This window comes from Amblyomma mixtum, chromosome 3 (genome assembly GCF_055824585.1).
Source record: "Amblyomma mixtum isolate Tamu chromosome 3, ASM5582458v1, whole genome shotgun sequence".
Classification (NCBI taxonomy): Eukaryota; Metazoa; Arthropoda; class Arachnida; order Ixodida; family Ixodidae; genus Amblyomma; species Amblyomma mixtum.
In genome coordinates, this window is record NC_143014.1 from 27200397 (window position 1) to 27227365 (window position 26969).

At 48.5% G+C, this 26969-nt stretch overlaps 2 protein-coding genes across 2 annotated transcripts in view; both read right to left on the bottom strand.

Moving 5' to 3' along the window:
- Positions 1–26969, bottom strand: part of LOC149349490 (U-scoloptoxin(11)-Sm5a-like) — a 200759-nt gene that overhangs the window by 30391 nt on the left and 143399 nt on the right. The window lies entirely within an intron of this gene.
- Positions 18939–19567, bottom strand: LOC149349491 (uncharacterized). The gene is made up of 2 exons (XM_089575458.1): positions 19281–19567; positions 18939–19188 (listed from the first exon to the last, which is right to left on the bottom strand). The coding sequence occupies exons 1-2, from the start codon at positions 19565–19567 to the stop codon at positions 18939–18941; spliced, it is 537 nt and encodes a 178-aa protein (XP_089431584.1).

Sequence of the window (26969 nt, forward strand, 5' to 3'; positions counted from 1 at the left end):
CTAGCCCGAGCAACGAATAACCCACTCTCCACGGCACGGGGACAAAGGCCAAACTCGGCCAACCACAATTTTATTTATGTATTTTGCCGTCAGGGCAAAGCATTAATGAGGGGAGTGGGTAATATATAATAACACTGACAATGCAAACAACAGAGAACAATAATTTAACAAATCATAGATAAGTTTGAATACGTGATCAGCACAATATATTACACTTTAAAAACGGTAACAGCAGACCGAAACAATACAGGGTCAGAGAGAGAGAGGAATGGACGGAAAGGCAGGGAAGGCGATGCCCAGTAGGCTACCCTACACTTGGGGAGGGGAACAAAGGGGAAAAAAAGGAAAAAGAGCGGCAATGAGCACAGGGTCAGAAACTGTGACAATTGAAGGAGGAAGGTGGTTCCAGTTAGTGAGTCGCATTGCGCGACGTTTACTAACGCAAAAGGGAGGTTTAGAATAGGGTGACCCTATCCATGAGGGGCATAGGGGAATAGCGGGGTGCCAGTGCGCAGGCGCGCAGAACAATAACGCCCGTGGGTTACTGTCGTGAGCATGCGCACTGGCGCCCCGCTATTCTCCTATCGCCCTAATCAATAGGGTCCCCCTAAAGGAGACTGATGATGATGATGTAGCCTTCCCTTTGTAACGGGCGGGCGCCTACCAAAGGTGCCCCGGCTGCCTACTTCAGACTTGCTGCCTAATTCAGCGCCATCTAGCGAGCGAAGCGAGAACCCTCAGATGCCGCCATTAGCTTGGCGAGCCACTCCGGCAGCGTCTGTGCGCGCGTGCAGCCGCGACTACAACCGCGCGAATCGCCCGTTTTCCCCGCGTTCCCAAACGCTGTGTTGAAAAATGTGCCAGCATTATGCCCGCGCACTGTTTTGTGCCGTTATGTAAGCAAAGAAGAGTGCTCGACGAAGAGGGCTTTAAGACAAGTAGGCTCATTACCAGCCTTACCGCATTCATTGCGGTAAGGTTCGTGCGTCGACTTCTTTTGTTGTAGGTCTCCTTTTGTTTGCTTTCCAAGAGACGCTTATTGGATGAAGAAGTCGCTTATAGCAATTAAACGTGACGAGGGCAAATTTTTCAATCTGTGCTCGAGGCATTTCACTAACTATCCCGAAAGTAGCAGCGAATTGCCGTTAACTGAGAAAGCCCCAAAACAGGCAAGGATGCAGAATGGGCCATCTCCGGTGCTACAGTGCCGCTAAATCAGACCTCGTGCCGACCACTTATTTTGAGAGTGAGCCATCGCAGGCGGCAGAAATGAGCGACGGGAGCATTCCTGCACAGGCAAGAACGTCCGCCAGCATCAATGACGACGCTACATGCGGCTGTGTGTGCTCGCGTCAGGTGGCGGACCTCAAAAAAAACTTGAAGCCCTGGCCGCGCATATTGAAACCCGTGAGGCAAAGCTTAAGGGCAAAGCAGGTAAACTCAGCTCCACAAAATGAGAGTGAAACATGAGCATGAGCTGGTAAAAGCGAAGATTGTGCAGCTTTAAAAACAAGTGAGTCCAACATTTTCTGTATGGAGAGAATCGAGCACGCTCTACAGAACGGAGGAAGCCTAAAGAAGGTGAATAGAAAATTAGGCATTGGCAAGAATCAGGTCTATGCGCTTAGAGAAAAATAATTACATACATAAGGTATAATTAAAGTAGCCGAAGAGTTCTACACAAATCTATACAGTAGTGAATGTAATCAAGAACGTTACTGAGAGAGGCAGTAGAGCACAGGAATGGGACATACCTCCAGGAACCAAAGAGGAAGTAAAGAAGGCTTTAGAAGAAATGCAGATGGGAAAAGCAGCTGGTGAGGATCAGGTAACGCCGGACCTGTTGAAGATTGGTGGAGAGATTGGGATAGAAAAACTAGCCGCCCTGTGTACGCAGTGCCTTATGACCTCGAGGGTACCGGAAGCTTGAAAGAGCGCAAACATCATCTTAATATTTAAGAAAAGGGACGTCAAGGACTTGAAAAATTACAGACCAGTCAGCTTACTTTCCTTTTCCTACAAAGAATTTACAAGTCAGGCTAACCTTAGATTTCAATCAACCAAATGATCAGGCAGGCTTTCGTAAATGCTACTCGACAACAGACCATATTCACACTATTAATGAGATGATAGAGAAGTGCACAGAATATAGCCAACCCATATTATATAACCTTCAAAGATAACGAGAAAGCAATTGACTTTGCAGAAACCTCAGTAGTCATGCAGACATTGCGTAGTCAGGGTGCAGAAGAGCCTTATGTAAAAATACTGGAAGATGCCTTCAACGGCTCCACAGCCACCATACTCTCATAAACTGGGCAATAAAATTCCAATAAGGAAGAGTGTCGGGCAGGGAGACACAATCACGCTAATGCTATTCACCGCCTGTTTACAAGAGGTTTTCGGAGGCTTGGATTGGGAACAGTGGGGATAGGAGTTAATGGAGAATACATTAGTAATCTGCGGTTCGCTGATGACATTGCCTTGCCAAGTCGCTCCAGGGATGAACTGCAAAGCATGATCAATGAGTTAGGCAGAACAGAACGGTTGTAAACATTATTATGCCGAAAACCAAAGTAATGTCCAACAGTCTCGGAAGGAAACAGCAGTTTGCAGTTGGTAGTGAGGTGCTGGTAGTAGTAAGTGAATATGTTTACTTAGGGCAGGTAGTGTCCGCAGATCCGAATCACGAGAGCGAAAACTCGAAGAATAAGAATGAGGTGGAGTGCATTTTGGAGGAGGTTCTCTCATGAATGGCAGTTTACCAATACCCCTCAAGAGAAATGTATATAACATCTGTATCTTACCGGTGCTCATCTACGTGGCAGAGTGGGTCAGAGAAGAGGGCAGAGTGGGTCACAGAACAAACGTGGGTCACAGAACAAAGCATGTATTGCGAAGGCAAGATAACCAATGGTCGTCAAGGATAATGGACTGGATACCGAAAGAAGGCAAGCGTAGCATAGGGTGGCAGGAAGTTAGGTGGGCGGATGAGATAAAGAAGTCTGCGGCGATACGGTGGCCGCAGTTGGCACAGGACAGGGTTAATTGGAGAGGTATGGGAGATGCCTTTGTCCTGCAATGTACGTAGTCAGGCTGATGATGGTGATGCTGACTATTTGGTAGTCTTTATGAATTAGTGTAAGATGTCGATATATAAAAAACAGTGAAGCAGTTATGTTCTCTTTTTTCATGGCCATTATGAATGACATGCAATTTATTGCTCTACCAAAAATGGGAGAAGGGTGTCAAAGTAGAATTTTTTTCAGTCTGTGCATAGCTGTCATGTAGCTTCCTCGAACATTATTCTTTCACTGACAATAAAATGTGGTGAAAAGACCACGATGTCTGGTCAGGTGAGACCATGGTTTATTGGGGCTTAGTGTCTGAAAGCGACTCGGGCTATGAGGGACACCGCAGTGAAGGGCTCCGGAAATTTCGACCACCTGGAGTTCTTTAACGTGCACTGGCATCGCACAGTACACGGGCCTCTAGAATTTCGCCTCCATCGTCGCGGTGGCTCAGTGGTTAAGGCACTCGTCTACCGAGCCAGAGTGCCCGGGTTCCAACCCGTCCACGGCGGCCGCGTTTCGATGGAGGCGGAACGCAAAAGGCGCCCGTGTGCTGTGCGATGTCAGTGCACGTTAAAGACCTCCAGGTGGTCGAAATTATTCCGGAGACCTCCACTACGGGACCTCTCTCTCTCTTTCTTCTTTCACTCCCACTTTCCTCCCTTCCCTTACGCCGCAGTTCAGGTGTCCGCCGAGATATGTGAGACAGATACTGCGCCATTTCCTTTCTTCAAAAACAAATTTGCCAAATGCGACCGCCGCGGCCAGGACCAAACCTGCGTCTTCCGGGTCAGCAGACGAGCGCCATAATCACCGTGGCGGCCCATCAGGTGAGGCCAGTTAGCGCCATTTGGCCAAGGACTTGATAATAATAACCATTTTGGCGAACAAGCCTGATGATTCCGATGGCATCCTTCACGAGACATGACCTTTCTAGGCTCGGCAAATCCATATACTACATTGACTAAGGGCACTTGACCTCAGTAACTCCATGGTTGTCTGTTCTATCTGGTGAGGCTAGCGCTCGGCCACGGGCAAACTGCGCTTACAATAAGTACACAGTGAAAAGTTTGCCCATCGTGCTGCAGTTCAGCATCTCTGTCACATATCGCCGTATGGCTTGCTGCTGATTTAAATTGCCGTTCCTGAAATAAAGATGCGGAAAATGGTTATCCACACTGCACTGAAAGACTGACAGTGGATGTAGAAATATGTACACTACTTTACCCATGTTGGACGAGATTAGGTAACTTATAATGGTAGATGTGTTAAATTTGGTTACATCAGGATGGAATCACTGTATCGACGAGCCTTTGTGTTTCTCACAAAATGAATTTTGCTACAAGACAGCATGAACCCTTATGGAAGAAATATCCTATGCATGGATGGGAGAAGGTGGTTTTTCATGCGTAAGTATGAATGTCAATGTACAACAGTGGGAAGCACTGAACTTTAGCAAACGTTGGATTTTTATTACTTTTGCATGCTTGGATGGTACCAGTGTTGTTTACGGTGCTGTTGAAGACTTCATGGCTTATCAACTGGCCTCTACTGCTGCCTTTCTGTTGTGTGATGCATGACTACAGAGTCTGAACGTAGCCTTGTGTCCATGCAAGTAAAAGTTGTCATAAAATGTAACATGATGCAACAGATCACCCTAAAAGATTGCTGCATTGTAGAAGCAGTGAATGCAAGAATCATAGTGAGCACCAGTACAAAAAGTCCTTGCATTTACGTGCAAAAGAACAAGAATGGATGCTTACTGAATTGCTGCTACTAGAGGCATATCCCTCTCGGCATTCAAGGATTGCAGAAGCACGCTAATACACTGGACAGTGGTGAAATTTAAAATGGCAGGATTTTGTATATTTGATCGCATTCCGGCTGGCTCTGCGGGTGCTGAACTCCGGAGCAGTTTTCACTTTTATACTTAGCAAGAGAGCACAGTCGAACGTTGCTAAGCTCCTGTAGCGGCCTTTGAATAACGTCTACAGTCCTCCTTTGGAAGCCGGAACGTGAATGGACGATAAAGTCATATCTAGGCAATCGTCCGGTGGTTACACGCGCGCGCACGTTTGGTTGCAAATCTCGTGCACAGTGCTCAGCGGTGAACAGTCTTAATAGCTCTTAACACAGATTAAAGCGGAAGCATTATTCCGATGGGTAAATCCCGAGCAGGATCCTGCGATGTTTGTGGGTCTGTGCCAAGTGAAAGTAGCAAATAAAAATAAATCGAATATCCGCGACTGGGTTTCGAACCGAGGTGGTGCGAATAGATGAGCTTTGCTGGCCACTGCGCGAAAGCACTAGGCTAACGCCGCAACTTTTTTTTTTCTTTATTGCATTGAAATCAAACCTGCTCAGCTACCAAATGCTTTCCGCGATGCAGACACACATTCTCATGTCTTCGCACACTGCACTCCACCAGCACATCAGAATTGCGGGAGACATACACATGCGCCAAGAATCGGCAACCATTCAGGCGGCCGGTCCTGCGCACCGAGGCACCCTGCACCAAGGCACACTGTTCACTGAACAGAGACTTAGATGAGCGAGGCGGATCCATCATGAAGCTATTCCACAGCATTAACAGATCTGTTTAGGCTATTGCCCCAGCCGAACACGCCTCGTGTTAAACTGCTACACTGTCTCGCACTGTGCATTGCACATCGTCGTCTTCATCAACTTCCATGTGCGGCGCGGACACCTGCAAAGAATTCTCTGTCCTCATCGTCGTCGATATCGTTCATGCAATTCTGCTTTCGCACGTTTATAGAATTTAGTAAAAAATTCTCTGTCATTTTTTCCTCCGTTCAGAAAAAAATATCGAGCCCGGGAAACTAACTTTAAAGTAATTCTTCGCTTCTAATCTATGCAGTCTGACAACGAATTATGTGGCCACAAAGAGCATTAGGCGGTGAATAGATTAAAAAAAAAAAGGAACATGCAGACAACTGACCGCGGTTACTTGACACGCTCGAACCGATGCGGGCAGTAGGAAGTAAATGAGATGGTTGAACCAAACATTTCTCAGCACCAACACATACTATATGCGCGCACACACCAAGTTTTTATGCCGTCCGACAGCTCATTACTCACATCAAGAGCCGGAAAAGCGTTTTGCAGCCGGCCGCCAGCGCGCCGGCAGCCGTCGAGACGAGAAGGCCCGAAGTCCAGTGGTGGCGGAGCGATCACCTGACTAAATATGTCCGCGCCCATGCTGCCGCGCTGTGGCGACTGGAAAGAGGGAGTCAAGCATGGAGGAAAAAAAAACTTTTTTTTTTCCTCCATGGAGTCAAGGAACGGGCTCACGACAGAACAACCCGGCGAGCCGCCTTCTCTTCGGTCTCCGGAAGCGAGGGAAACAAACCCTCGTTTACTGACCGGGCTATTAGGGGCAGTAACACCGCAAGGGGACAAAAGAACGTCGTCTTTTTTTTCTTTTCTAGATTTGGCTGTAATGAATGCTTCTAGCCAAACGCGGGCATCTAATCGTTCAGAATGTGGCCTCGCGTTTGTAGCGGTCCAAGTGGCTCACTGCAGGAGTTCTTGTCGTCCAGTGGAACAGTTGTAGCGCCTCAGGGGTAGTGCAGCTTCCCTACCGCACCGAGCGAGTCACGTGACCTTCGTCCCTCGTCCTTGCGTGCAGTGTATTATCCTTGCGCGCGCGCCGACCCTCGCGCCAGCTGCGCCACCGCGTCACGTGACCCTCTGCGCCTCCGCCACACTGCACGCGCTGCTCCCCGCTTTTCCGGCTTCATTCCGACACAGGGCGCCTTTTTCACTAGGGACCCATTTTGTGCTATCGCACTAAAAACCTTTAGCGTTTTACACAAGGACCGGGGGGCTCTATAAACGCGTCCAGGAAATAGAGCAGGCATGCACGCGCGTTTCTAGTTTGTCCCCTAAGCTGAGCGGTGTCGAGCACCAGCCGCGTTTAGTAATCTTTTCTGACTACACTCCACCTAGCAAAGAACCGTTTACTGAACTACGCGTGCTACCTTTTGATCTTCTTCGTTAGAAAACACTGCTAAATGCATCCATAAAATAGTAGGCAACAACCTCCCCTTCGATGCATCTATATTTAATATCCCGTCAAGCGCAACACGGAGCCATGGTTACGGAAATTTTAACTTATCCGTAAAAGGAAATGTTTATGGTGAGCTTATGCTAGAGTTTACTGGCTCAAGAATCTGGAACAGTCTTCCGTGTGTCCTAAAGCGTACCAACAACTTTTCCATTGCAGTAAAACATCACTACCTTGAAATAAATGAAGCACTTAAAGTTCACACCTGCACTTGACTACAGTAACTTAATGTCGTTCGCTTAATATTTGCTTCACTTAAACCCCACACACATACCCGTATTTAATGTGCTGTGGTATTTCTTTGTCATATATAGTCTGCATTCTTAGTGATCTGGTGCAGTGATATTATACATTCTTTGTGATTATTATTTGTGGTCTTTGTGAGGTGATACTACCCATTCATTTAACATCGTTTTATTCCTTGCCTAAAGTCTACGCTTTCTTTTTTTATTTTTTTAAGTCTTAGTCTATGTTTTCTTTCACTTATGTTTATTGGCACTTTTGCGAGTGTTTAGAGTGATAACTAACTTGTATGCGTTTGTTGTTGTAAAGTTGCTTGTACTGACTTCCCTGACAAATGGTTGCCTGCAATTCATGTACTTTTATCCATTAGACCCATCACTAGCCACCGACTTTGGGTCCAAGCAGTGTTTGCGTATTTCTTGTAGTGCACCAAAGAACAATAAAAAATCCTCCCTGTACAAGCGTGGCGAAAGCTGTAACAAGACGGAAGTGATTAGAAGGCTGTCAGCTCGCTCCGCAATCTCCCTCCTCGCTCTGTTGTTCTTTCCCTTAGAAGCACAATCCATCAAGGACCGTGAAGTCCGCAAAGAAAATCTGGGTCCTGACGGAGGACTGGGGAAATTGTTAGTGCCACCGCCGCTTGTCAACAATCTAGTTTTGATGAGAGGCACGCTCCAATCATTTTTGTCCAATTAACCGTACCGCTTTAGTCGCACGGCGGCTCTGTGCGGACAAAGATAGCAACAGAGCTAGGCGCACGCAGTGAGGCACGGTCGGACTCCGGAGTCGAAGCGAGGGCGGGAGGATTAGCGGATCGTGCCAATATAATTCGGGCGGCCACTCGAAAAGCACCCTGGCGCCTCTTGGCCGTCCACTTGGGGGCGTGATCAGGCGAGCTTCGTTAGCGAGCAATCTGTCAGGTAATGCTGTTGCTGTGATTGGCGCCCAACTTGAGTTGCGGCAGCGTCTCGGCTGTCCGAAGAAGCCGCGGGTCCCAAACGGCTGATTACCGGCTCCACACTGCGCTGCTTCTGAGAAGAGCGCTCAAGACACTCGGAGGTCTGGGTCAGCACACGTGCTATTGAGCTAACAAGCTGAATTGCGAGAACCCCTACACGGGCTTTGATTTCGCCCGGTCTTCACCGACGTGTAATCGCCTCCTCATTTCCTGTTTTCGACTCGCCACCATGGTTCGCCTTTCGCACTATAGCTGCTTTTATTTATTCTGAACGGAGGTGGCTTGCTGGAGACATTTGCTTCAGTGCTGAAAAACGTTAAAATTTTGTGGTATCTGGTATGGAGAAAGAGGCGTATACGACACAGAATGACGCACAGCTCGTCGAAATGAAGTGCGACTTGAATTAGATTAGCTCAGCTCATTACTGCACCATACATGAGGCCATGTGCGACCCCAAAGAGCAGTACCAGCGGTAAAGATAGGTAATTATTAGCATCTCCTTTGTACCAGGGCGGTGAAAATTGTCACCTGGGGAAGAATACGAAGAAGGCATCGTTCGATGTGGTGTCGCCTTAGCTCTGTTATTTTTCCTAATTTTACCTAATTTTAACTAATTGTATTTATAAAGTCTAAGGTTTGACGAAATCTCCTCTGATCGGGTAGCAGGGTCATTGTATTTATTTCCTTCGAAGACGGCCGCATCTTCAAGGCGGTACTGTCCCTATGGGAAGGGTACGGCTTCTCCGGCGCCGGCATTTGTAAAGGGACCGCGCCAACCGAAGGAGGCCAGCGTAGAGGAGGCGGCCATGGCTTCACAGGGTGGAGATCAGCCAGACCACGGGGACGACCACCAGTCCAGCGAGACATCATCGCTCATTGGGGACGAATCAACGATTGGACTGTGAGGAGTTAGCGGCCGATATGGCTGACGTGGATGACGAGGGCTTCAAATTGGTGAGTCATCGGAAGCAAAGAACGGTCGGGATGCACGTGACAGTTTCGCCCACAGAGAAAGGGATTGATTTGAGAGAGCGAAACCCTATGATGCTCTTTGCGGTCATTCAATCACTGCTAGTATCAGCTCCGATTCGCAGCCGATTCACCACGCGAAGGGTTCTTCATTTTGATATCTCAACAGAAGAGCAGACTGACATCCTTCAGAACTGCTCTCCGACTGGTGACGTGAGAGTTCTTGCCCCATTCTTACATGAAGAACACATGAGCTATTAAGGGTGCGCCGCCAAAGTGGTACTCAGAAAGTGACCTTCTTGATTACTTGAAACCGTAAGGTGTTCTTTACGTGAGATGGCTTATGCGCCGTGTCAGGGACTCAGGGAAAGGAATGAGCAGTAAAACCTACCAACTCTTTTGTGCTGAGATTCGCTCCCAACACAGAGCGTCCAGGAAAAATTGACCTAGGATTCACAAAACGTGCAGTCACCGAGTTCACTGAAACAACTCCTCAGTGTTTTAGATAGCAACGGTTTGGTCATGTGACCAAAGTTTGCGCCAAAGACCAACGCTGCAAGCGGTACGGAGGCGCCCACTATTGTAAAGCTTACAGAGCAAATTTTGCTTGTGCCAGCTGCGGTGGTGATTATCCAGAGAGTTTCAGTGGTTGCTCCTTCCGTGTGAGCGCCCTACACCGTCGAATGGCCTTCATTACATGCAGGACCCAAAACCTAGTCGACTGAGAAGCCTGTGCCTCGAAGTGACGAGTTCCTTGCGTTGGAGTCGGACGTTCGCGTCACGTCAACAACCAATATCCTTGAGAGATCGGATTTCAACAAGACGTCAAGGTCCCCTGCGTGCGAGTCCGTTGTTCGGGCAACTTCAACAAAAAGTGTCCATGTTTCTGAGCGACCAGACCACAGCCAGACTCGACGGCAGGGAGGACTCTCCCATGCCTCAAGAGTGGCGAGAAAATCAGCTACAATGGCCAAGAGTGCGTCCCAGTCTGCATCTTTTGTTGACGCTGTGAGTCACTGCGTGGCGCAAAATAAGGAGCTCAAAAACCAAGGTATGTCCGATGTCCTGCGCGTTTTGTTCGAGGCCCTGCATTCACATCTTCCAGTGATGCCTCCTGGCACCTTGAAGAGCTGCTTACAGCTGGTGCTTTCCTCTCAGTCCATGAATGCCGCCTTCGCAGCGAACTTTCTTTCGTTCTAATATGGCTAGTGTTCAACCTAAGGGAACCTCACTGGATCTACAAACCACCGAAAAGTGTTGATTACAATGCAGTGGAATTGCGCTGGGATTCTAAGTCGATTAGCTGAACTGAAACTATTCTTGAAAATCGGGCAGCTCTACAAGATGGGCATTATGAAGCTTATGCCGCAGATCGGTGTTCAGAAGATGAGCGCTGCAGTTCATTCTTGTACAAGGACGGAGGGCATTAATAATAACAAAGCCCTTATTGAGTAAGGTGGCTTCATCAAATCCCATCTACGCGAATCAGCGCAGAATTTCTTCGCGAATGGTGTCGCCTGTCTTTTTGTCGGGAGCAAAGTCACTGGCGAACATGACCAGATTCTTCGATTCCCAGCTGTCGTTCAAATAGTAGGCGGTGGCAGTAATGTATACGACCTTCTCATAATCGTCAGTCCACATGTCAAGAGTGAAGCAACAGCGTCCTTCCTCCATCGTAGCTTGAATACTATAGTATTCAAGCTACGATGGAGGAAGGACGTAAAGCCTAAGACTTTACTGCTTCTCGCAGTGCAACGGCCACTTCACTAAGCTTACGGGACACTGTCGCAGGAAGCGGAAGCGCATCTTTCGCTGGTATGCTACCATACTACGAACCGGTAGCGATCAGTTTCGAACTGATAGCTGCCGGTACGCTTTTGATCGCTACCTTTTGAACTGAAAACGTGCATGGTGCATAGATACTCAATCAATCAAAATTTTGGTATGGGCTAGTCGGTGGCTCATCTTAAAGGAAAGTAATATGCAGCGCATATACTTTCTCGTCCTCGTTCCTTTCTCGTGGTGTGCATGGTTTGCGCTATTTTTTGTCTAATTCAATTAATGCAAAAAACAGGGACAGCAGAGAAGACACAAACAACAGGACTGGCGCTAGATGCTGACATAGATACTCGTAGGGTCCAGTAATGACAGCACAAGGCAATGGGTGAACTTTCAGCTGTGTATTTAAAGGACTATAGACACCAATTTTTGCTTGCGTGCTTTCTTCTTTCAAATGATGCGTTAGACAATAGGATACATGCATCACCGCGTGGTTTTCGGCTACGACTGCTAAATAACTTATAATCGAATTTCTTCTTTCATGCTGTTTCGGTTTCGATGTCATCAACCGAACGAGGCAGAAAAAAAAAACGGGGATATAACTGCTGATACGTCGTTTGCTGTAATTCTAGCTGTTGAAGCAGGCTGGTTTAAGTGCTGTAGTGAATTAAGACTACTATCAGCTTTTATATTGTTGTTTCTTTGTGCGTCATGTGACCTAAACGTCAACTGCACGTCACAAACATAGTTCCGTTGTTAGAATCAAAACTGAAACAGCATGAAAGAAGAAATTCGATTATAAATTATTTAGCGGTCGTAGCCAAAACCACGCGGTGATCCATGTATTCGAATGCCTTATGCATCATTTGAAAGAAGAAAATACGAAATAAAATTAGATGTCTATAGTCCTTCAAGCTTAAAAACTCTTGCAAGAATATTGCAACATCGTGCGCTGGAATGAAAAAAGGGAAACGGATACACGGAAGGGTGATTGTTTTGTGTACACAACCACATAAGGAAATATAAGAAAAATAGAGGAACAAAACAACACTCGCTACAATAGCCCTGCATGTCTACTTGTCGGGGCGAAAACTTCCGCGCTTAGAAATCTAGGTAGGGTGGGGGTATTCTAGGTAGTCGACGGCAACATCTGCAAGCATGCCACCTTGGCACACTCAAATGAAGAGATCCTCAGGCAATCTCTTCATTTGAGTGTGCCAAGGTGGCATGCTTGCAGATGTTGCCGTCGACTACCTAGAATACCCCCACCCTACCTAGATTTCTTTTTTTTTTTCGTAGTCATTTTTGTGGGTGCATTATGCTTTGCCTTGTGCGAAAGCACGGATTTGTGCTACGGAGAAGACGACGACGAGCTGCAGTGCCTCGGAACGGAGCGCTCGCGCTAGGCCAGCTGCGAACCGACAATGAACGATTGATGATTGATTTATTGGAGTTTAACGCGCCAAAGCGACTCAGGCTATGAGAGATGCCGTAGTGAAGGACTCCGGAAATTTCGACCACCTGGGGTTCTTTAACGTGCACTGACATCGCATAGTACACGGGCGTCTAGAATTCCACCTCCATCGAAATTCAACCGCCGCGGCCGCGGGATCGAACCCGCGTCTTTCGGGTCAGCAGCCAAGCACCGTTACCACTGAACCATCGCGGTGGCGGAAGGGTAATGGGCTCATCACATAGGTAGTGGTTATGCAGTCGTCACTTGCCTAGGTTTTACGTTTGGAGGTTTTATTTCATTTCTAATCAAAGTGTAGCAGACTAAGAAATTAAATTCCGTACACCTGTCCGCCTTAATTCCTCACGCCTTCGCTTCAATGCTTTCTTCACCTTTCGCGGCAGCTTGTCTGAACTGACTTTCTAAGGGATGACAGCATGATCGTTTCTTTAGCTATCTTCGAATATCCGAAATTGTAGTGGAGTGTAAAACAAACGCACTAATTTCTTACGATACCGGCCACTCAACTATATCCGCAAGAGAAGTTGCGCTGCTTTGCCTTGCACAGCTGATTCGCAAAAAGTTTTAAAAACTTAAGGACTGAAGAAAAAGCCAGAACTTGACAAACAGAATGGAAAAGTTAGAAAATAATTTTGCCATACATTATAAAAAGTGGCAAGCCCAGATTGGCTCACAGGTTCCTCTATGCTTGAACTAGAGAGCAGCATTATAAAGCAGAAGAAATGTATACTATTATCAAATGGACATGAGACGCCTGAGTGCCCAACATCGAACATTATCAAACAAAGCCGCATGCCGTGAAAAAGGAAAGTGCAATGAGTAGAGCTGAAAGGATTCCAATTCGTGCTAATTCGTGGTTAGTTTACAGAGAGGAAGGCTAAATCTTTAACTAGCGGCCTCATTGATTCTCACACAACAATGTATAACATTTCGCGCAAAGCTAAGATGGTGTTCAACAAAATGGTATGTCTATATCACTTCCAGTGCTTCAGAAGCTAAAAAGACTGCTAGAAGCGCAATTGAAATTCCAGAAAACGGCATGGCACATGTTGCGTTTCTAACTTTCCACTTTTGTTCAGTTTTTTTTTTTTGCATTCTAAAATTTCACGTAGCCCTACATTGCTTAAAGAAGTTCGCAAGCCGAAATTTGTTCAAAATTTGCGCCTTCTTGTGAGCTGACGCTCGCGATAGCATAAAAAAGACTGATTTCAGTAAAGAAACCGTTTAGCACACAGGCCCGAGCCCGCAGCCTAAATCCCAGGCTCGGCCCAGGCGTGACATGAAATTGCTCTACCCGGCCCGGCTCGGCCCTCCCCACGGGCCAGCCCGAGCTCGGGTTTTCGGGTAAGACCGAGCCCGTGCAGTGCAGCATTATGGTGAAGGGTATTACGTATTGTGACGCAATAGGTTTGAATAGGATGCGCGCATCAGAGGAAGAAGAGACTCGGCGATGGAGTCTCATGTAGATGGCGCGGGGGCTGCGATATCAGCACCTGTGACTGCACGAGCGGGTAACACGTGTTTCAACGTATGCTGCGCAAGGTTATAAGGGCTTGATATGAGCATGCAATTTGTGTGACATATTTCTGTTGGGTAAAAATAACAGCCGTAGCCTCAAAGTGCACGACTTCCCAAAATACACCACAAATCTCCCGCTCAGTTTCACAGCTTACGCAGCATAGTGTAAGATTAATTTATTTGCCGCATGTTTTCTGGGTGAGACTCTGCGTTATCTTCGCTAGAGCCCGAATGACAATGCCTACGAGTACTTCATGCCTGAACGACGGAGTGCTAAGCGTTCTTCTTTCTCCCTGAGTCCAATTACAGCTGCGAATTAAGCTCACCCAACGCATTTCAGCTTAACTATTCTTGTTTTCCATCTTGTCACGGAACTTCACTCGTCGGGCCCATCGATATTAAATCCAACTAGCAGCGCTCGTACATTCGGTCATGCAACAAGTAAGCGCGTAGCATTTACAGTGAATCGCCAAATCTGAAGCCAATTTTGCGGAATTATAACTGCCGTGAAAGGTCATTTCGAAAACGATAAGCGGGGGAGCTGAGTGCGGTAACTTTTTACGGCCACCGAGGCCATGTGTGGGCCAGGGTGCAGAGCCAGGACGCACTGACAAGGAGCGGCCAGTGCGTGAGTGGCACAAACGGGACGAGGCCATCGAAGCACCTACGGCGGAAACTCTGCAGGCGGGTCCGCTCGAGCCAGATAAGCGGATTACGGTTGCCTATAGCTTCCGGGCTGAAAATTCTTCTCTCGCAGTGAATGCTCCCCAGTCCGTGGCCCTGTCTCCTAGGCTTCCCCCACTAGGGAGGTGACATAACTCCTCTCCGCTCGACAAGAAAGGTCGACTGGCAAGTGAATATTTCTCGGTGCTTGCGCTTCGTTCCCCTCGTCTTTCCAGGCACCCAGCACGGGAAAGTAAATTGAAGCTCTTCTGAACCCAACCACTTGTATACTGAGTCAAAATGAGCCTTCGCGTTTCGACTCGTTTCCATTAAAATGGTTCAGCCTCGGTTTAAATGAAGAGGGTGGTCGCAACAGCTGCAGCGAGTTAGATGGCAAGCTGGCACATGTTGATGAGTGCGGCATCGTGAACGAAGTTTAAATGGCTGCGAATGGGCAGAGAAAGTATTAGCTGCAAGCGTGGCGCCCGTGATAATGGACGGAAGGCGCTATCCCCTTTCATCTGAAACTGTCACGCTAGCGGGTTCATGAGAATCGGCCGACTCCATTGACGGGAAGGGGGTCCTTTGACGGGGAAAAGCCGCTTCGGTCCTAAGTTGTAGACAACTATAGCAGAAGCCGAAATGAGAACAACCGCCGGCCGGACATAGAAGGCCTCTAGCAGCAGTCGCCACCGACGCTTCGTTTACGCTTTTATCAGCGTTACAATGAATCCGGTTCTCGATCCCGACAACGCAGTTCTCGCTAAGAACTGCAGCCTGCAGTTCAGCGACCTCAGCCTCGTACAACGTGCGATACTTTTGAAGGCCGTGGCGGCGGGTCTGGCAGGATACTCCGAGCGCCGTGGAGTCGGCAGCAAGCCAAGCTACTGGTTCGCCAGCTGTCACCGCCGAGCCACCGCCACGGCTGATGATTAAAGATTGGTACGTACAGTCATATTTAAATTTTGTAATAATAGTCCTCGTAGCACTAGTTATGCAGCCCAGCGTCTTGGTACGTTGCCGAAGCGAACAGACCCAGGGGTGCGTTTGCTAGCGTGGAGGCTCGGGCAACATTAGCTAGCCACAGGAGTTTTTCTCGTTCCAGGTGCGTCCAAGAGGGGCACTTGGAGTTCCTCTGCCGTTCCGCGCTTGTAAATCGAGGCCATCAAAAAACGAAACCACGTGGGCACGCAAAGCGCTCGTTCTGCTCAAATCCCTGCGTCGGCCGTCGCCCTGCGCCAGTCGGAAAAAAAAAAATCCCGAATTACAGATCTTTTCAAAGAAACGTCGATGGGCGTCGTCCTATTGGACAGTGGGCTGTGTTCGTAGTACAGGAAGGAGTTGAGGATTAAGCTCCCCCACGTTCTCCCCACAACCCAGAAAACAGGTTTCGCCGAGTATCGTAAAAAGGTCCATCGAAAAGTCAGAATACAGAAGTAATTTAATAAAATAGCCGGCATTGTGATTCGAACCTAGGCTATCTGCTTGACATGCGGGCACGCAGCGCATAGGCCACGAAGGGGGTTTTCCTTTTTAAACATGGTATTTATTATGCTGAAGCTACGTTATATTTACATGGACTACTTGCACAAGATTGAGGAAATGCCACGAAAGACATCTGAAAAAGACAGAGAACCAGAACACTAGACGGGAAGTAAGGCTGAGCAATTCACCAAGATAGAGCCCCACTCAGGTTCAAAATCGGTCTTTTCATACATATCCCTCAGTTGAACAATCCTTTCGTACAAATGAGATTTAGTCGAAACGACTGATTCACAGCGCCGGTCGATCATTCTAGTTTTTCATAAGCTGTGTAGTTCATTAAAAAAAATCTCAAGAGGTTAATCAACATATTGCACTGTGGTGAGGTATAGAATGGTATAAGAAGTCAAATAAATTCGCTTTTCGAGGTCCGTTGCAAGACATCCCAGAACAGAATTGTGTCGTTACAATTGATGAAGCAATGTTGAGCTGTTTCAGGAACAGAGGAGGCAGTTAACAGACGACACGAAAATGCCCTTGTTCTGAAGCCAAGTCTTCCCTGGCAATGTTTCCAGATGTAACTTGTAGAAGAAAGCCGTGAAAGTTTACGCTCCCGCGTAAGGACGTCATATCCTGGAAAGCCAAAGTACATCGAGCGGTAAATAGAAGGAGGGAAAAGCATTGAAGTCAAGCCTTCGTGCAAGTGTTTTCGCGACACTGAAAATAAGGACTCTGTTGAAAAACGGACTTCCAGAAAACGCAAGAGCAAAATATACTTCATGCATAAACCCCATAAACAAGGACGGTAAGTGAAGCTAGAGGACAAAATCACTGCGGGCAAAGCATTACTTAAATTTGTCGGCAAAAAAGCTCGAAGTATGGGGCGGAAAGTTTCAGGAAAAAAACATCAATCGGGCAACAATCTGCCGCACATAAAGATGGACTAAACCTAGCCCACCCATGCTGATAGATCGGAAAAGGTAATTACATGGCATGGGTTCCATGGAAGAACCCCAAACAAAAGTTGCAAAAGCTCTGTGACTATGAAGAATAGAAATCCTGGCGCAGTGAATAATCTGCAAAACATAATCAATTTTTCTAGAAACAAGTTACAGGCAGTAGCCTTGCCGAATATTGACAGGCCATGCAGGAGAAATGTCTGAGCATAGCGCTGTACAACAGATACGTGATCTTTCCAATAGTTTTCACTGTGCCTAGATGCGCTTATTGGTTCGCCAAGCTAGTTGGGCTGTACACACGTCCAGTGCCACACAAGCACATTCAGCTGGTCTAGATCCCCACAATCCAGACCACAGACCGCAACTCTTGGAACGGCTCATTGGGGCACCCGAAAATGTGCCAAACTGCTGTTAAGCGAACAACTTCATCTACTCTAGGCTTGTCTGGTCAGAAAAACCCCAGATCGTCTTCATAAACTAATACTTTCAGCTCACTATCTAGGATACGGAAACCTCGCAGGATGTCCATACACATCTGCTCTAAGAGAGTACAAACAGAAGTGGCAATAATGCACACCCTTGTTTGACAGACGAGAAGATGGACATGGGTTGTGAAAGAGAACCATTCACTATCAAGTGGGTGGAGCAATCAATGTAACAAAGACGTATTCCCTCGTAGACAACTGAACCAAGACTAACGTGCTATAACAACGAAAACAGAAAACCGTGCCAGACACGATCAAAGGCCTTATCAGGCTCAACTGAAGCATTGCCATTTGTTCCCGAGAGTTGCTGCAAAACTGTAGAACTGTTCAGGCAATATGTAGGTTAGTTTGAATCGAACGGCCTCTCAAACCACGTGTCTGTTAAGGTCCCATGACAGTCGACATTGCTGTCACCGATTCGCCAAGACTTGGGCAAAAATCTTATAGTCCACATTAGATAGCGTAGTTGCCTATGGCCCTATGAACATTGCAATTTTTCTTTATCAGTGCTCTTTGGTACCAATACAATGTGAGTTTATGTAAGCGTCTGCGGCAGAACTCATATATTGAGACTAACGGCGAAAATCTTCAGTAGAATGGGCCTCAAGAGGGGCTGAAGAGCCTTGTAAAATTCTCCAGAAAGGCTCTCAGGCCCAGGCGTCTTTAAAAGTGGCAAGTGATCAGTAGCACCTTCTAGTTGTGCTAAAGTTAAGGGGTCACTGTTAAGGTAGAAGCCTACGGCGCCAGTAGCTCATTTCCCCCCTCTCGCCTGTAACTGCCGTGTCCGTCGGAAGTCTGGAGGGGTTAGGAATATGAAGACAGCGGGTCGCGCGCTTCGAACGCTGTCCAAGGCCGCGGGGATTGGGGAGCAAGACCGCGAACAGCCTTGTCCGGGTCGCAGGGGGCCGACGACCGTTTCCCATTGAAAAGAGATTAGCTCTCAAGTGGGTGAGGGTCAGTAAGGTCGGCGACTTCGGAAACCAACGACTGTCTAGCTAAGCAGTGGACTTTACTGGCGCCTCTAGAGTCGGGCTCTGGCGAGCACTGGGCTCCACCCACTCGTATCTACAGAGTGTCATTGCAGCGGTATTGGTCGAAATTGGGCGAGAGCAGATTTACTAGAGCTCCGCCCAATTATCGAAGGGATTAAAAGCCCGCTGCAAACAAAGAGAGGAAAGGAGCGCGCCGAGTCCCAGTCTCGGCCGCTTTTAGACAGCCTTTCCTTTTACCGCCCTTTTCTCCTGTTGCCTTTATTTTTGGTCTCCATCGTCGGCCTGGTCTCCGCCCGTGTCCATCGGCAGCACAGCAACGTCCCTCATGTTCTGCGCGGCACGCACTTGGGCAGCAGCCGAAAACGGCGCCGTCAGCGTCCTTTTGCACGGTGCCGTCGCGCTCCCTTTCCTCGGCACTGTCCTCGGCGTATACCCGAATTCGTGGGCCATATCAGATACTTCTTGAAGAAGCTGATCCCGCTCGCTGTATTGCTCCTCTGTTCCGGATCTGAGGAGAGCGCAGGTTCGATTGTGTGATAAGGCATGCAACGTATATGTCACAGACACAGCTCAAAACAAAATAGGTACATAAGCACTTACTTGCGTAGGTTCGCTTTGTCCTGCTGGCGAAAATACCCGAGCAACAGGTCCACCCTGTCGAGCACTGCGCGCAGGGTGAGATCGCGCCCCGCTGCATCGGCCACGTTTCGGCGCACTTGTTCCCAAACGCGGGGGTTGCTGAAAGGATTAGCTGCGGCTACCTCGCGCAAAAGGCATAGATCCTCGTCTATGCGAAACCTTTTTCTAGGTTTGCGGTTGCATACGCCAATGCTTTTCGCGGAGGCCGAGGCACATTCGCTGTCAGCTGCAGAACAGGCGGCTGCCATGTTGAACGCTGCCGACTCCGCGCGCGCGAGACCAGAATGCCTTGCGTGAGCCTCGCTCGTCGCGCCGTTCCGCGCTCCGCTGGGACTGCGCGCGAGCGGAACGGAAGTGCCGGTCTGCTTACGCGCTCCCGTCTGACGGTTCGGCGCATGCGCAGTAGCGCTCCCGCTAGCCGGCTTACCGGAGCGGAGGCGCAAATACGCTCTGCTAAAACTGTCTGTTGTCAAGAGGTTGGAACTGCTGCCCCAACCGGCAACGTGTCGCCGGACGAGTGGACGAAGCGGACGAAGTGCCCTTCGTACTGCTGCCCAGCATTCGACCAGACCAATCGGCCATTCCGACATTTTACGGAAGAAACTTAACTGTCACTTATTGTCGAGCATTCATCCTCTGAAAGGGGCTTCACGATTGAGACGAGGAGCGCCAAACCTCTGCATCTGAGGCTTGGGAGGAAGCGAAAAACAGAGACGCGCAGTATTTGTCTAATTCCGATATCTTTAAATCCGAGCTAGTCACCAAGGCATGCACTACAATAAAGCGCTGATATCCTCTTCGCAACCGCATGACGGCCCTGTAGAGTTCCGCGCCAAACTGTGGAAGCTGGAACTTCACACCAGCGATTTCCTTTGAGTACAAACCAGGAGCGTCACAGTAAATATCATAAAGGTTATAAAGTGTTTTTCGTAACTGCTTCTCTTATGCTTTTTTTTTTTTTTAAATAGGACCTAACTGAACCAATCTCAATTGCTATGCTTCGCTCTTCTTACTCAAACTTCGCGGTGGCTCAGCGGCTATGGTGCTCGGCTGCTGACCCAAAAGACGCGTGTTCGATCCCGGCCGCGGCGGCTAGAATTTCTTTGGAGGAGAAATTCTAGAGGCCCGTGTACTGTGCGATGTCAGTGCACGTTAAAGAACCCCAGGTGGTCGAAATTTCCGGAGCCCTCCACTACGGCGTCTCTCATAGCCTTAGTCGCTTTGGGACGTTAAACCCCATAAACCAAACCAAACCTTACTCAAACATCTCCCAAGCTGCATGTAAATGATTTACCCTCGAGAAGCAAGACTATAAAACTAAATTTACGTGTGCTCTAAAACTTTCATCGCCAATCAGCGCACCAGACAGCTTCCGAACAGTCCAGCGAGGTTGGAACTTAGGACGGCTTATTCACCAATAGACACAATAAAGATGAGATCAGAGAAAGACACTGGCTTTACACAACACGAGATGCGTCGGGTTAGGAGTGCTGAAGATATAGATCCGGTCCACACGGGCATGCGAATTACCTTGGATAAGGGCATAGGAGCAGGATGTCGGCCCAGATAGCCCAGTGTCTAGTAGGCCCGTGTTTCCAGTGATGCCATACAGCACTGCAAAGCTTTTATCGATACTTCTGTTCGATGCGGAGCGATCATTAGGGTTACACACGCAGTTGAAGACGCCCATCAAAACAACGTGACACTCAGATTCAAGAGCAGCTAGATTTTCAAAAAAAGCTAATCTCTTTGCCTGAAAGTCGCAACAATCGAAAGTCGCAGCATATGAACCACCCCTCCGTATCTACTGGTACACAAGGTCGGAATAAAGTATGCTCTTTTTCAGAAACAAGAGATAACTCACCGTAAGACCCACAGGGTGTGACACGCAAACGTTGTAATTTGCTAGAAAAGGCTGGAGAACGCTTTCTGACGCGTTATCACTCTCTACCTTGGTCTCCTGTACAGCGACGAAGTCGAGCCGACTTCCCGAAAAAAGGCGGCGTAGTTGCACCTGTTTTTGCCGAGTACGGAGTCCACAGACTCCTCAGAGTTGCGAAGTTCAGTTGCTCGATGCTCGCCATGATGGACTACTGGCGCTGACATTATGCATTCATGAGCTCAGGCAAGGAGTGAGGTCTCGCCCTCTCACTACTAGGCCACGAAGGGGCACTTAGTGAACGCTTTGTGGTGTGTATGACTTGGTAGCATGTGTTTGGGATGTGTACTGATGTTGTAGTAATTAAAAAAATAAATCCAAATATAAATGTGCTAATTAGGTGCCGGGAATTGTGCTGAATAAAAAGACACTGCGATGGTGCTTTATTTCACTGAAACAAATGGTGTGTATGTATATGAGTAAGTAGTGGCGCAGTATGTCCTGCAGTGCAACCTAGATCGTGACTGGTAATCGATGACGTTTGTCAGCATCAGAAATCCATGCCAGTTTTCGGTTACTTCGTCATCGCGCTTGTACTTGCGAGCAGAGATGGGCAAATGCCCTCATTTTTGCCTTTCCTTCATCAACCTCATCCTCATTTTGTGACATTCCCTGACCTTCCCTCGCCCTCACCTCACTTGATGGCCGTCCCTTACCCTCACAATCAGCAATTTTAGCATTTGAGTTATTTTTTCCTCACTGCCGATAGGTGCAGGTGTTACTGAGTCGCACTAGCCGCAAACTATTGTTCATTGGGTCCGGCTACAGCTGCGTCGAGCCGCATAGCTTGGCATTTATTTATTTATTTATTCAAAATACCTTACAGGGCCCAGAAGGGCATTGAGTAAGGGGGGCAAAAACAATAGATTAAGCAAATAGGAACAATAAGTTAAAAACAACACGTGATGCAAGGCAAAAAGTGACCGAACTTCCGAACTTATGAGTAGCCGACAGTGGACACCGCCGACAATGGAAGCATAACATAATGTCCGCAATAAAGAAATAACTGTGGTGACACTTGGTATACCTAACGTGTAGAGAACGCGATAACTTTAGAATCAGCGAATTTAAGGACAGACGACACCGCCGGAAGGGGGTTGGGGAGGTGGAAGGTGGCACGTCGCGTTACCTGATGACTCCATAACTGTCTCGGCCAATCAGCGAATTTTATGACGCACGTCAATGCCGACGTGAGTAATCCGCGAATTTTAGGCAGACCACCGGGTGTTTCCCGTGATGAGGCTTTCGTTTGCTGCGATGCAGGTGGCAAGAGGGGCTGTGGGAGAGGTGACAGGCGGCGGGTCCTGTGATGTGATGACGTCATAAATGTCTGAGCCAGTGGACGAATTTTATGACTGACCAGAATGCCGGGTTTTTCCGCATTTTGTAACGGGCCACATCCCCGGGTTTCTTCAGTTTTGGTTTGTTTATGGGGTTTAACGTCTCAAAGCGACCCGGGCAATGAGGGACGCTGAGAGCTGCGGATAATTTCGACCACCTAGGGTTATTTAATGTGTACTAACGTCGCAGAGTACACGGCTCTCTAGCATTTCACCTCCATCGAAATACGACTGCCATGGCCGGGATCGAACCCGCGTCTTCTGGGTCAGCAGCCCAGCAGCGTAACCATTGATCCACCGCGGCGACCTTTTCCCGTGATGAGGCTACTGATCCTCTCGCATTAATAGACGTAACAACCGATCTGGTGCCGCGAATGCGCGTGGGCCGCGAATGCGCGTCGTCACACTCGTTGCACCACACCGCGGCCAGAAGCGCGTGCCGGCCATATACGTCGCTGTCCTCGCACGCGTTGCACGCACCGACTGCCTACGCGCAATCTGCCCGCTTCGCACTAAGTGCAAAATGGGCGAGAAAAAACAAGATCATAAAAAAAAACACTTGAGGTGACACTTATGCTCCGCCTTAAGAGTATGAATGTGTCTCTTCAGTAGCCTGGGGTCCTAGTTCGTAGGCATGGTCATTCTCTGCTTCCCATTCATAGCTCATGCCACTCCTGGCGCAGTGGTGCTATATGACGCCACGGCAGGCGGCTGATTCAAACACGGCCACCGGTGAGGCTTGTGCGAGTCACGTTGCTCTTCCCAAGGAGCCTCTCGGGAACAGTCATTGAGTTGCCTGCCATCTTGCACGGTGGTTAGTTTGCCCACAAACCGATTGGAAGGTTGCCACCTGCCACAATGGCCAGGTTTTGATGATATCGCCTAGGTCAGGTGACCTAGGTAGCAGGTGTGCCCCTGCTTTTTCGCTCACAAAGCCGATGCCGGATTTTTAACGCTGCCGCGTTAAAACTCTGGGTACCTTAAGTCATCCGTAGAGTAGAACGCGATAGCATTAGATTTCACATTTGTTGCAGCTTCTGTGTTTGTTTGCGTCGGTTTCTTTGCAATTTTCGGTCCATCAACCGCCACATTCGCATGATTAGGGGATGCAGCCAGGTATGCAACCAGACCAAGTCCAAACCATAACTCCAGTGCAATATTAGGAATTCTAGCTGCAGAAGCACGTATCCGCTTTTGCTGTGATGGTACCGGCATTTGCATATGCCACACTATTTAGTGCGATAACACTTATTAGTTGCCATTCTCCCATTTAGCCGTTGCATGTTTGTTTCTATGTCTGTCTGTCCATTTATTTCTTTCTTTGTTTGTCCGAAGCCTTTGTGGCAAGCTGCCCTCCTGCCCACCGGGTTGTGGTAAACCTGCGAAGGTGCCAGGTGCTACCTGCCCGCCGTTGCGGGCAGAAGTTCAATTAATGATCGGTCGCGAGAGGTTGCTCGGGTATAGCAACCTAGGTCCCACAAGCCCCACCGATGGCAGAACCTGCCATTGCAGGGATGTGGCGCGTCGCTTAACCGCTTCACCACTGCGCCAGGAGTGGTACGAGGACTTCTAGGAATCTATGAATGGACAGTAGGGAATGACGAATTCCGCATGTACGAGGTCTGTTAGAAAAGTATCCGACCTTTTGCCGAAGAAAAAAAACTGGCATAACTGGGGCGTTGGAAACCTAATCACCTTCGAAGTAGTCTCCTTGGGACTCCACACACTTCTCCCTGCGGTGCTGCCATTGTTGGAAGTTTGGTTTGGTTTGGTTTGGTTTATGGGGTTTAACGTCCCAAAGCGACTAAAGCTATGAGAGACGCCGTAGTGAAGGGCTCCGGAAATTTCGACCACCTGGGGTTCTTTAACGTGCACTGACATCGCACAGTACACGGGCCTCGAATTTCTCCTCCAAAGAAATTCAGCCGCCGCGGCCGGGATCGAACCCGCGTCTTTAAGCCAGCAGCTGAGCACCATAGCCACTGAGCCACCGCGGCGGCCCATTGTTGGAAGTGTTCCGAAAAGGCCCCTTTCGGAATGGAGTTTAGCTCAGCTGTCGTTGCAGCCATAATGTCCTCTCTTGTCTGAAATCGCGCTCCTTTAAATGATCTCTTGATTTCGGGAAACAGCAAGTCACAGGAGGCCATATCAGGAGAGTAAGGAGTCTGTTGAACTACAGCAGTCTGGTTTTTCGCGAAAAAAGTGTGAATTTAGTGCGAGGATTGTGCAGGAGCATTGTCATGATGGATGCGCCAATTTCCTGTTGACCTCAACTTCGGCCTCTTGCGCCGCACAGCACCACGCAGGCGACGGAGGACATCCCTGTAGTATTCTTTTGGTCAATGTTTACTTTGTGGGGTGCGTACGCGTGGTGTGTCACACAGAGGGAATCAAAGAAAGCAGTCAGCATCACTCTGACATTGCTGCGCACTTGGCGAGCCTTCTTGGTCTTGGTGACGTGGAATGCTGCCATTGTGACGAATGGGATTTAGTTTCCGGGTCGTAGCTGTACACCCAAGACTCGTTACCAGCGATTATGGTGTTGATGAAGTCGGGGTCACTGTTTGTGGAATCCAGCATATCCTGTGAGACTTCAACACGAAGCTGCTTTTGCTCCACCGTGAGTAGCTTCGGCGCGAATTTCGCCGCATCTTTTTCCATGGCCAAATTTTCGGTGATAATGGAATGTGCAGAAAAATTGGTGACGTTCATCTCTTCCACAATTTCTCGGATAGTCACATGATGGTCCCGCGTCACCACAGCGTTCACTTCGGCAATGACCTGGTCATTTCGGCATGCTGACGGCCGACCGGAGCGTGGCTCTCTCTGCACCGATCTGCGGCCGTCTTTAAACCAATTGTACCACTGCATAATCTGTGTGCTGCTCATAGCATTGTCACCGAAAGCCGTCTGAATATTCGGAATTGTTTCCACTTGGCTGTCGCTTAGTTTCTGGCAAAATTTGATGCAGCAGCGCTGCTCCTGTCGCCCCGCCATTTTCCTTGCAATAAAAAACCGACGAGAGTATTGCGCACTGCCTCACTCAAACGCTGCGTGCCAGTGACTGACGCTATCGGCAGCGAGAAAAAATTTGTGCATGCGCACGAAGGTTCAAGGTAGGCTGGTGCAAGCGTGCTTGATTCAAATCCATCAGGTGTTCGTAAAAAAACATAAAGTCGGATACTTTTCTAACAGACCTCGTATGTGCATTAACCCATTATCGTTATCGGAACAACTTTCATTCGTGAACACTGGATCCGAACATCGGAACCTAAGTGAAAAACCGGAGAGCTAGTGCACATAATTAGCATTTGGCCTAACTGCGCAAGTCGACCGTTAATTTTTTTTCTGATTTTTGATGTCGCTTTTCTGCCTAGATTGCTGTCTAGGCAACAGGTTGCTCACAGGCCGGTGGGCAGGCTGTGATGAGGTGACCTCTCCCGACTATGTAAAAACTGAATTGCCGCCTGCCCCTGTGGGCATGTTGCTCACAGTCTGGTGACCAGGTTGACACCCGCCACGGGGACCAGGTTGCGATGACGTCACAAGGTCACGTGACCTCTGTCTACCAATAAGCGAATTTCATCTCGGATGTCGCCAGTGATTTGCTGACAACTCTGATGTTTTAGCATTCAAAACAACAGCAGCGATGCCTAAATCTCTCACGAGTAGCCGGTCTCCTCAAATGTTTTCCACGAGAAAATGCCGCCTAAGCAATGCGCCCTCGGGAAACATGAAAGAAAAAACAGAAGAAAGAAAAAACAGAAGCGGAACGTTCACGCTATCGCGTTAATAAGGCATGGCATCGTATGTACATAACATCATATGTAGAGTTTGTTCTTCGGCGCCAAATCACTAGTAGCCAAACATTCAGAACCGCCAGCAGCAAGAAGCCCTTCCGAATGAACGTGGACGGTAAAAAAAAAATGCCCAAAAAATTGTTTCGGGTGAAGTGAAAGTTGAACAAAAACGTAGGTGCCGTTGGTATTACACAACGGGAAGAGTAATGCGAACAAGTTGAACAAGCGAACAAGTGCGAATAAGTTCATGATGTGCATGGAAGAAACTAGGAAACCCATGTAAGGCAATGGGACGAATACGTCGAATTTTATCCCCATTCAGTGCCAGTGGGACAACTCCTGAAAAGGAGTGCCTTGCCATCATCTGGGCTACGTCGAAATTCCGCCCCTACCTGTACGGACGACCGTTCAAGGTGGTCAGCGATCACCACGCACTGTGCTGGCTCACTAGTTTGAAGGACCCCTCCGGCCGCCTCGCTCGATGGAGCCTGCGGCTCCAGGAGTTTGATGTAACCGTCGTTTACAAGTCCGGACGCAAGCACTCTGACGCCGACTGCCTGTCACGAGCCCC

Bases quoted from the DNA above. Each gene is read 5' to 3' on its own strand.
- LOC149349491 (XM_089575458.1), bottom strand. From the start codon at position 19,567: ATGGCAGCCGCCTGTTCTGCAGCTGACAGCGAATGTGCCTCGGCCTCC. The intron at 19,189-19,280 runs GTAAGTGCTTAT...CGCTCTCCTCAG, and splicing joins GACAAAGCGAACCTACGCAA to ATCCGGAACAGAGGAGCAAT.